The sequence below is a fragment of the Tetrao urogallus genome (genome assembly GCF_951394365.1).
Source record: "Tetrao urogallus genome assembly, chromosome: 17".
In the NCBI taxonomy this organism is placed as follows: domain Eukaryota; kingdom Metazoa; phylum Chordata; class Aves; order Galliformes; family Phasianidae; genus Tetrao; species Tetrao urogallus.
The window spans coordinates 8,943,782-8,953,961 of record NC_136830.1 but is presented as its reverse complement, the minus strand read 5'-3'; the positions used below and the strand labels follow the sequence as shown (position 1 = coordinate 8,953,961).

Below are 10,180 nucleotides of genomic sequence, written 5' to 3'. Positions count from 1 at the left end.
TAATGGTTCCATTCAGGACTCCCCACTCCGTACCCAGGTCTCAAAATCATACCTTCTGACAGGAGCTGCTCAAAATCTCATTCCTCCAGTTCATCACCACCAGCCCGAAATGGTTTATCTCCTCTTCAGCACCATCAGTTCTTCTGTGAAGCATAATAACAGTGTTGGTTAGTCACCAGTTCTCAAATCAGAGTACAATTCACACACACACACAAAACTTCAGTTTTGTGAAACTGCAGAAATTGCAGGAGGAAAGAAGGAAGAAAAAACAACAACAAAAACAAAATCTTAAAATTAACAGGTATCCCTCACCTATCAGCCACTCTTTTTTTCCAAAGGGAACACCAGCAGGTTGGCTGCAGTCTCAAACTCATAATTTTTAAAATCCTAAGTACTGAGGTCAAAGTTACCATTTGATACAGATTTTTTTTTGTTTTTTTCAGAAGGCTGCTGAAAATTGCTGATTAGATGTGAAATTTCAAGAGCCTGTTTCACCTGCACTCACGATTGAATTTCCTCCCTGCCACCTCCCTGCCACTTCTTAAATCCTGCAGAAAATGCACATTATCCCCACCACTCAGCTGGAAATGGAGTCCCCCAAAGCCCACAAACACATGCAGCCTTAGCACAGCTGTTTCCAAGCACATGAAACCTACAGTTTCTGTCCTAAGGTGAATTACCAAAACCAGGGTGGCAGTTCAGCTAAAAGGAGTTTCTCACTGTGCTGTGAGTAGACATCCTATCTATAAGTCACCAGAACAGGAGTTGGAAAAAATACAAATACCTAAAATATCTAATTCTAAGTAATCTTTATCAAAGTAAAATCTGTGCTATTTTAATGGCATACTCATGACACAGGAGGTAACACAATTAATTTTAAACTCAGTTTTTACTGTGTACTTTACAATAAGACCTACAAGCCAAATCTGACAATGCCTGTTTTGTATCCCACCTAAATAGAGCTCTCACCCAAGCTAAGATGATAGCTGTTCCAGAAATAGTGTCAGAATTTGGCTGAAGAAACTTATTTAAGGTTTGACAGAAAACACACTGAATAGATTTACTACTCAGCTCTCCTGCTGCACTGATCTACAGTTACACTTGCAGGGCAGAGCTCTGGAAACATTAACGTTTCAATCATTTTATGGCAATTGCACATTCCTGTTGTCCTGTTGTTCCTGCAAAAAATAAAACTGAGGTACAAATAAAGGAAGTGTCTTTTCAAAATTAATGAGTCAGCAGGACCGAGCGTGTAGAATATGGATTTCCGAAACCCATTTTTACTACATCCTCCATCTTTCAGATCTTGCTAATGAGGTATGTGCCATTTCAGTCACATCCCTGCCACTGTAGCTCAGTGAAACACTCATTCCTAGTTCTTCTCTATTCCTGATTCCACACAGGGTCACGTTTCTTAATTGTTTGAGACAGCTTTTATTTCACATGTAGCTCTCCTGAATTTTCTGAGCACCCTGGGGAATACTGCTTCATCTTACTAAAAATATTATTAGAGCAGCACTTAAGTTATATACTTTAAGTTTATCAGTTAGAAATTCATGTGACTCCTTGATCATTCGTTTTTTTCCACCACAAATCTGAACCTTTTTGCTGCATTGCCTCACACAGCAGGCAGGCAAACACCCAGAGCTGGACTGCACAGCTGCGATGCAATGTGCAGCCTTGGGAGATGGACATCCTCTTTCACTTCGACTAGATTTTCTAAATACAATTATCTCAATTAAAACAAAACAAAACAAAACAAACAAACAAAAAAGCCAGATTATGTACTCCATCTTGCATCAGTGCCCACTACTAAGCTCAATTGACCTTTCAAGTAGATCTCAGTCTCTCGTAGCTCTTTCCATTTTCTCTCAGGCTCTGTTGGGGATGTTTTTCCTCTTCTGGCATTAAATCCTATTTCATATTACTATTTTCCTTGATTTTCACTTTCCTGACTGAATTTTATAACAAACTCTTATAATTTGCAGCCCATTTTCCAGTTTTGACTGGTACCCTCAGAGGATGCCATTCATCCACTCCCAGTAGCCTCATTTCCAGTTGTCACATCCAACTTCCCACGTTCTCCAGAGAATGAAATAACATAAAACACCTTATATTCAAAAAATCATGAGAGTCATCACAGTAAATCTGTTAACGACTTGGAACCAAGCTCTCCAGATGTCCCTTCCAGCCCCTAAAACTGCATAAGCCTTTCTGAAGCTTAATAGAGGGTGCTCTTATAAACAAAAATACTTCAAGTACTGAACCACTTCAAATGTTCAGACCAGTTAGACACAGTTTTTTTGGCTGGAAAAATAATTGGGCAAATGATCTCAATTGAACTTTTATTCCTTTCAACACTGAAAGAAGTTTGTGAGTGCCTCAGGTCTTTAGAGGACCTTTGCTTGAGTAGCTCTCTGGAAAAAGAAAGGATTTAAGGCTATATACCAAGCAGTTTTGTCTTAAGAACATTATTTATTGACGTCTTTGCTCATTCATCCCACACTTCTAAAATTAATTTAGTTAGTTACAATATATGAGATCTGCAGTTAGACTGTGAACACAACTAATACAATTGCCAATATCTTCTGCAAATGCAGAGCTCGATTAAGCATCCCACACTCTCACTTTTCTCCATGTTTTTCCTGTTACCAAACAGGACTACAAATGTGAGGGACTTAAAGCTGAACACGGCTGTGGATCAAACAAATCAAATTCCACCTGAAGTGAGAAGGAAAAAATTAACACCAGTACTGAACCTGCTGTGTCCTGTGTTAAAAACCAATATTGTTCACAAGGAATAATTAGAATCCCATGAACAAACACATGGCCGTAGGTGCACTCCTATTTACCCTAGCTTACCTGAGCCAACATTACCAGGAGCTGTAATCCCATTTTATTTGAGATTCTATTTCAGTAAGCTCTACATAAGCTCATATTAATGACGGTTCCTACTGTAATGGAGCTGATGACATGAAAGATGGCTTTTTTGATTGAGACGAGACGGAAAAATGGAGAGGAAGAATGATAACAAAGAGCTGTGCAAAGAGCTCTCTCGGCTTTTCTTCTTACCGTAGGTCAAGCGATGTGTAACAATTCCACAAGCAAAGTTGTGGCAAGGTTAAATTCTGGATCCTGCAATGCTCAGAATCCTGGCTGGTGGAGCAGGAGGTTCTGCAAGCATCCTTTTAAATGCGTCTATATAGTGCTTGGCAGAGGTTATTTTCTCATTAAAAGCCACGTTCAATTTTACATGTAGATTTTTACAAGCGAGTGCAAACATCGACTCCCTCTCCTCTTTCTCCCCCACCCTCACACACGTTCCCGCCTTTTCCCTCAGCGCTGCACGAGGCGCCACAGGGCGCGCTGCAGCGCCTCCGGCTCGGCTCGGCTCGGCTCGGCTCGCCTCAGCGAGCTTGCAGGCACGCTGCCCGGATAGCACGCGCCGCCGTCCGTTTCCCGCCCACCGCTTCTCGCGAGATCCGCTCTCCCTCCCACGAGAAGCCGTTGTGCGCCTGCGCGCTGCCAGGCCGGGCCCAAGAAGCGGCGTTGCGGTGAGGCGGCAGGCGGGGGTGCATCGCCACGATGAGCGGGACTTTGGCGAAGATCGCGGAGATTGAGGCTGAGGTAACGCGCCGGCCTTCTGCCCGGCCGGGCGGCGCGGGGTCCGGCACCGAGCCGCTCCGTCAGACGGCGGGGAGGGCCTTCGGGGCCCGCCCGGCGGCTGAGCGCTCGCTCCCGCGCTGTTGCAGATGGCCCGCACGCAGAAGAACAAGGCCACGGCGCATCACCTGGGGCTGCTGAAGGCGCGACTGGCCAAGCTGCGCCGGGAGCTCATCACACCCAAGGGAGGCGGCGGTGGCGGCCCGGGGGAAGGTGCGTGGGCCGGGCCGCGTTGTGCCTTTAGCTGGGGGTTGTGGCCCTGCGAGGGGCATTGAGGTGAATCTGGAGACTAAATAAAAATTCTGCTTTTCGGCGGGTATAACGGTGCGTTTGCAGATCTCGAGGGGTTTGCGCGAAGCGGACGCCTGTCTCTGTATGTAAAGGTGTATCTGGGGGAAGCTGTGCTCAGGGCAGCCGGCTGAGGTGCGGTGGTGAAGGTGGATTGTGAGGGCTGGGTCCTGCTTTTAGCCTGGCAGGAAAACTTTGCCGTCTTTCACTCCTCACTCCGGCAGTATTAAAACTAACGGTGGGATTGCACTGCAGAGCCGTAGGAGATGAGGAGATGGTCAGCTTTAGGTGCTTTTTCAATTTTTGTTACTTACTTGCAGGTTTTGATGTTGCAAAGACGGGTGATGCCCGCATTGGGTTTGTGGGTTTTCCATCAGTGGGAAAATCTACTTTGCTCAGTAATCTTGCTGGTGTCTACTCTGAAGTGGCAGCATATGAGTTCACTACACTAACTACTGTGCCTGGAGTCATTAGATACAAAGGAGCGAAGATACAGGTGAGATCTTCTGATGTCTGTGAAGATAAGACTGTATACATAGATGTAATGGTATCAGGGCAGAATAGCCTCGTTTGGTGTTAGCAGGTTGGAATTTACCTGTAAAAGTGCTTGAGAATACATTGGAAATGTTTCCATGAGGTCCTAATTTTATTCTGCTTTTTTTCCTGGAGAAAAGTTCCAGTGGTGGTTCTCATACTCTGAAATGATCTGTTCCAGCCTACAAATAGTGATAACGCTGTATGTAAGAATTAAAGTGGAAAGAATTTTGCTGTTTGTCCTGTTAAGGTTTGCAGTGAAGTCAGCAGCATAAGAAGAAAAGTAAAAGTAGAATCTATGTTAAAAATAAACATTTTCTTCTCATAAGTTCCCTTCCTTTCCTGATCAACAGCTACTTGATCTGCCAGGAATTATTGAAGGTGCCAAGGATGGTAAAGGCAGAGGACGGCAAGTCATTGCAGGTGAGTTTATTGGAGCTTGGAGACAGTATCCAATACTGGTTCAGTTAATGTGCCTTATGAGAATGAAGTTGCTGTTTCTGACAGATTTATGAAGCTGGATTGTATGCTGGAATTTGGTTGCTCAGTGTGAAGCAGTAGCCGTTGTCTTTTTGCTTTGTTTCAGTTAAACTCAGCAAACATGAAATCATATGTTGACACTGCCTTGAAAGTCTGCTACCAATTTTAAAGGCAGATGAGAATCCTTATTAAACACAGATGCTGCTTTGTCATCTTTATGTAGCTTATTGTCATCCTTGTGTGTCTGAATGTAGATAAAAAGGAAAGTTTTTCCAGCATTTTTTATTGCACTGTGCAAGAAATCTTACACCAAACTTAAATAACCACAATGACCTGGGTTTTATATTCTCAGTCCACTGAGCTGTCTTGTGTGCTGCTTCATGCCAGTGTGTGAGCATACTTTTTTGAGGGTTAACTTTTTTGATTCTCAGTTGCTCGAACCTGTAATCTCATTCTGATTGTTCTGGATGTGCTGAAACCCCTTGGTCACAAGAAAATCATTGAGAATGAACTGGAGGGATTTGGAATACGTCTGAATAGCAAGCCCCCCAATATCGGCTTTAAGAAAAAGGATAAAGGAGGCATTAATCTTACAGCCACAGTAAGTTGGAACGTTTCTTTAAGCAATAAGTGCTTGAAAACGCTCTTCTGGAGAAGAGATGAAGAAAGCTCAGTGTTCCAGGCCTTGAAGCCTTGACGGCTCTTGATTTTCCAGTTAATTGAATATTTAAAAGCATAGAAGCAGCCATAGGTGTAAGAAGCCAGAACTCTGCTGTGGGATTCAGGTACTCTTAGTTGGCTGAGTTTGGAATTAGTATTCAGGCAAGTTTCTGTTGAAATGTCCGTCTGCAGCCATCAGTGCTTATCAGATGCTAATAAGGCTGCTATGGTTTAAATCTCTTTTTTTTCCTGTCCTGAGACTAACTATGGCAAAATAGTTTGGAGACATCCCTGCAGGCATTCAAGGCCAGGCTGGATGTGGCTCTGGGCGGCCTGGTCTGCTGGTTGGTGACCTGCACACAGCAGGGGGTTGGAACTGGATGAGCATCGTGGGCCTTTTGAACCCAGGCCATTCTGTGATTCTATGATTCTGTGATTGAAAATCAGTCAAGTCCAATAACTTACAATGCAGCTGTTATTTCTAGTAACCTATATGCTAAGTGCTAGTATTATTAATTGTAAGACTCAATTTGATGGTAAGTTCTCCATTTGTTCACACTGTCTGTACATTCAGTGTCCTCAGAGCGAGCTGGATGCTGAAACAGTGAAGAGCATCTTAGCAGAGTACAAAATTCACAATGCTGATGTCACACTGCGCAGCGATGCCACTGCTGATGACCTCATTGATGTTGTTGAAGGAAACAGGTACTGTTGAGACCCTGCATTTGGTATAGTAGCAGTTAATATTCCAAAGAAAATTGCTTATGGATTTTCTTTCTGCAGAAGCTAAGCTAGCAACAACTGATGTGTAGCACCTTACTGTCCTTTTCAAAAATGATGCTTTTTGTTTCCAGTGATGGCAGTAGTGTTTTGCTGCTAGGCTGCTGTAGCACTGTATCCTTCTCTTTGCAGGGTTTACATCCCATGCATTTACGTCCTAAATAAAATTGACCAGATTTCCATTGAGGAGCTAGATATTATTTACAAAGTACCCCATTGTGTACCAATATCTGCCCATCATCGCTGGAACTTCGATGATCTGCTGGAGAAAATTTGGGACTACTTGAAGCTAGTACGAATGTGAGTCCTAATTGCTGCACTCTGTGTAAGGCTGGGGTTGAATAACATCTTAAGAAAGGGTGAAAGATGATCATTCTGATATGCTTTTCCACTAACTTAGAGCTCTAGCTTTCAAATGATTCTTTTGTCACTGAAAAGTGTTTAATCTGTAAGTCAGAGATCATGCTGCCCTTTGCTGTTGTGTGATTGAGTTTCCTATCAGTCACAAGTGCTTTGAACTTCTTGTATAGGGATTAAATGAAGATCTCTGAAACTCCCAGATACGTTTTAAAAATCCTGAAAAAATGGACTGTGTGTCAAATTTGATGCAAAGTTGTTAATATTAGAGGTATTCCTCTTTTCCTGAGTGACCGTGAGCTGTCTCTGAACAGACCTGAATTGAGTTAATCTAGCATTCTGGATATTTTGACTATAAAATATTATAGGCTTACCTCACTGTTAATGCATCTCTTCAGGTGAATTTGTGAATGAATTGATTACTGCTCATAGTACAGCAATTGTAATCTTCTGAATATATCCATGTTCTTGTGACAAGATGAAAAAAAAGATACTGTAAAAAGGAATTTAATATGCCAGGTGTCTGGGCTATAGACAGTAAGCTTTCATTCTAATATACATTGAGCTGTTTGCCAAAAATAAACCCCAGAGCCACAAATTACAACCATCAAACTGTAGGTAACCTCTTCAGCTACCCAGGTTTTGTCACCTTCTAAGCAACGATGGAAAATTCACCAGTGATGGGAAATTCACCAGTGATAAGATGACCATTTGCAGTTAGAAGGGAGAACCTGCTTACAGGCATTGGCTACTCAGATGCATTTTCAGCTTACAGACACCAGCAGACAGCATGTCTGTTGTCACCATGAGCTTGGTGAACTCTGCCCAAGCACCTGGTACAGCAGTGCCCATAACCTAGGAAATTTCATGGAGATTTGCAAGAGGAGGTTTTGGCATTGACCGACTGCTCTGTGTTTCAGCTACACCAAACCTAAAGGGCAGCTCCCAGACTACACCTCTCCTGTAGTGCTGCCTTACTGCAAGACAACAGTGGAGGACTTCTGTATGAAGATCCACAAAAATCTTATTAAAGACTTTAAATAGTAAGTATTTTGTGAAGGAATGATTGCTGGCAAGTAGAAAGCAATTAGCCTGATGCTGTGTTCTTCCATTTGTTTATAAGTCAGAAATAAAAATGGAATTTAATTTGGAATGTAGAAAGCAATAGATCTCCCTGTAACTAAATCTAATATATAAGTTGTTATATTTGATATTTCTCTGCCCTTTCCTGGACAAATTTCCTCTCTGGTGAAAATGCTTTTATTTAGACTAGAAAGTAGCAGTAGATGCAGTGTTATGGGCTGCTGTCCTATATACCCGAGTGTTTTGGATGACTTCATACTTTGTTTTGATCTGCTTGTCTCTGGTTCACATAGACCACTCATCCAGGTACTTATAGGAGAATAAAAATAGCTCTTAGCATTGCTTTCTGTATTAGTGATGGGACAGAAATAACTGCTGTTAGGCTCTGCAGATCATACTTCTAAGTCTCCTTAATTTGATTTTTCTTCCCCCTCTTTCAGTGCACTGGTCTGGGGTTCTTCTGTTAAACACAACCCCCAGAAAGTGGGCAAGGACCACACTCTTGAAGATGAGGATGTCATTCAGATTGTGAAGAAATAAAACTGCTCTCCCACGCTTTGTCACTGTGCCTGACTTTTCATTTTCCAAATGGCAAGGAACAGACTACTTCTATTAAACAGAGAAAAGGATATTGCTCTTTGTGGTAGTAAATTAGTGCATGGGAAAAAAAATGTTTCTGATGAGCCTGTAGTGCAGTGTTCCGTTCTAGCAGAGCTGAGAGATGAAGAACTTTTAAGTACTTCTTATAATAGCAAAAGAAGCTTTGATGCCTGTGATGACTTCAAATTGGAAGAGTTCACACAGCTGAAATTACTCTGCTCTAATTTAGAACAAACCAAAAAGCAGAGGCTGGAGAACCATATCTTACAAGGCAGAACTCAAGGACAGAAAATATGAGCTTTGGCTGCCTTTATCTCAGATGTTCTTGATGGAATTCTTCAAGGTTAGTAGTCCTGCAGTTGTGGAGAAGATGCTAGGTTTTGATCTTGAGTAGGCACTTCTTCAATTGTTTCTGTCAGTGGAAACAAGCTCGATGCCTGTACTTTGTTAGTGACTGGAAGCTTTTGAGTTTTCTTAAAAGAATTTCCTGCTTACTTGACTTCTCCAAACTTAATTGTGCAAGGAAAGTTGGCAGCTCTTAAAGCAGTACTTTTGTTTCACAATAGAAGTGAACAAAGTTAAGCTTTTTGTTTCAGTTAGAGCTCTATCACAGTTGCAGCACTCCTACAAAAATGGAAGTAGGGATGTTGAAGTGTAGAAAAAACTGTTCTCACACCAGAGGTTGCTACTAAGCTTTGATTGTGGTTTAGTTCAAGCACTTAAATTTTCTTTAACAACTACATGACTGGAAGGCAGTACAGCAGAGGGTGGAAGCTATTATGAACAGAGGCTCATCCACCCTTCCTCTAGGTGCTGCTTAGTGGCAGAGCAGGGTTCAGCAGCTGCTGCGTGTGCATCTGGTACATCAGTATTTCATTCCTTACTCTTAAACCCTGGCGCTGTCAAGATCAGCCTTTAAACTACTCACTGCTGGTACAGTCAAACTGCTGCACTGAGATAACAGGACCTGCCCTAGAGCTGGTAACATCCTAAAACAAAACCAGATCCATCATTCACATGGAAGAACGTGGAAGCTGAAACCTCCTGGGGATTCAGCTCAAATCATGGTTCTAATGGTAAGCCACCCATACACTGAAATGAGTTCCAGAGCAGTTGATACAGACAGCTGGTAGAATCAACTTTATTTACAGAATGTTACTGGGAAAGTGTCAAGTTAAAAAAGTATGAAAACAATCTTACAAGGACAAGCTGGTGATTGCATGTTTTACAGAGATTGTTTTATGAACAACCACTAGAAATATGGGTGACCCCCAACAGATTCCATATCTAATATCAGCTTGCTATTTCCATACAACATTGTCTCTGCTAGACTGAAACAAACCCACCACAGCATGCTGACAATTGTTCTATTAGTCAAGTGTTTGTTTTTTTTTTTTCTCTCTTTCTGCTGCTGGTTTTGCATTCAGTGAGACTTTGAAAGAGCAAGTCTGTGACAATTCTGGTTCTGCTTTCACTTTTTTTTTTTTTAAAAAGCACACTGGCCTAAGCTAGATAGAAGACATGACAGCAGTACTAGACTTAACACAAGTGAGAAAGTGAAGTGAAGAACCATGCAGTAAAGGATGGAAAAAACACTGAACTGTTCAGGAAAGTGAAACAGGCTTAAAAGGAACATAGTATTTTAAAAACCAAATATACACAGTAAGATCACAAAACTACCCCCTCCTCCCCCTTTCAAACCGCAGAACAAGACTCCAAAAGCAAGTTTCACAGT

At 42.2% G+C, this 10,180-nt stretch overlaps 1 protein-coding gene across 1 annotated transcript; it reads left to right on the top strand.

The window, feature by feature from the left end:
* Positions 1-3,585: 3,585 nt before the first annotated feature.
* On the top strand, positions 3,586-8,385 carry DRG1 (developmentally regulated GTP binding protein 1; the record flags this gene model as incomplete). The annotated part of the gene is made up of 9 exons (XM_079544049.1): positions 3,586-3,627; positions 3,753-3,876; positions 4,272-4,447; positions 4,839-4,908; positions 5,397-5,566; positions 6,200-6,330; positions 6,538-6,705; positions 7,683-7,805; positions 8,286-8,385. 9 exons carry the CDS (start codon positions 3,586-3,588, stop codon positions 8,383-8,385), a joined length of 1,104 nt encoding a protein of 367 aa, XP_079400175.1.
* Positions 8,386-10,180: the final 1,795 nt, after the last annotated feature.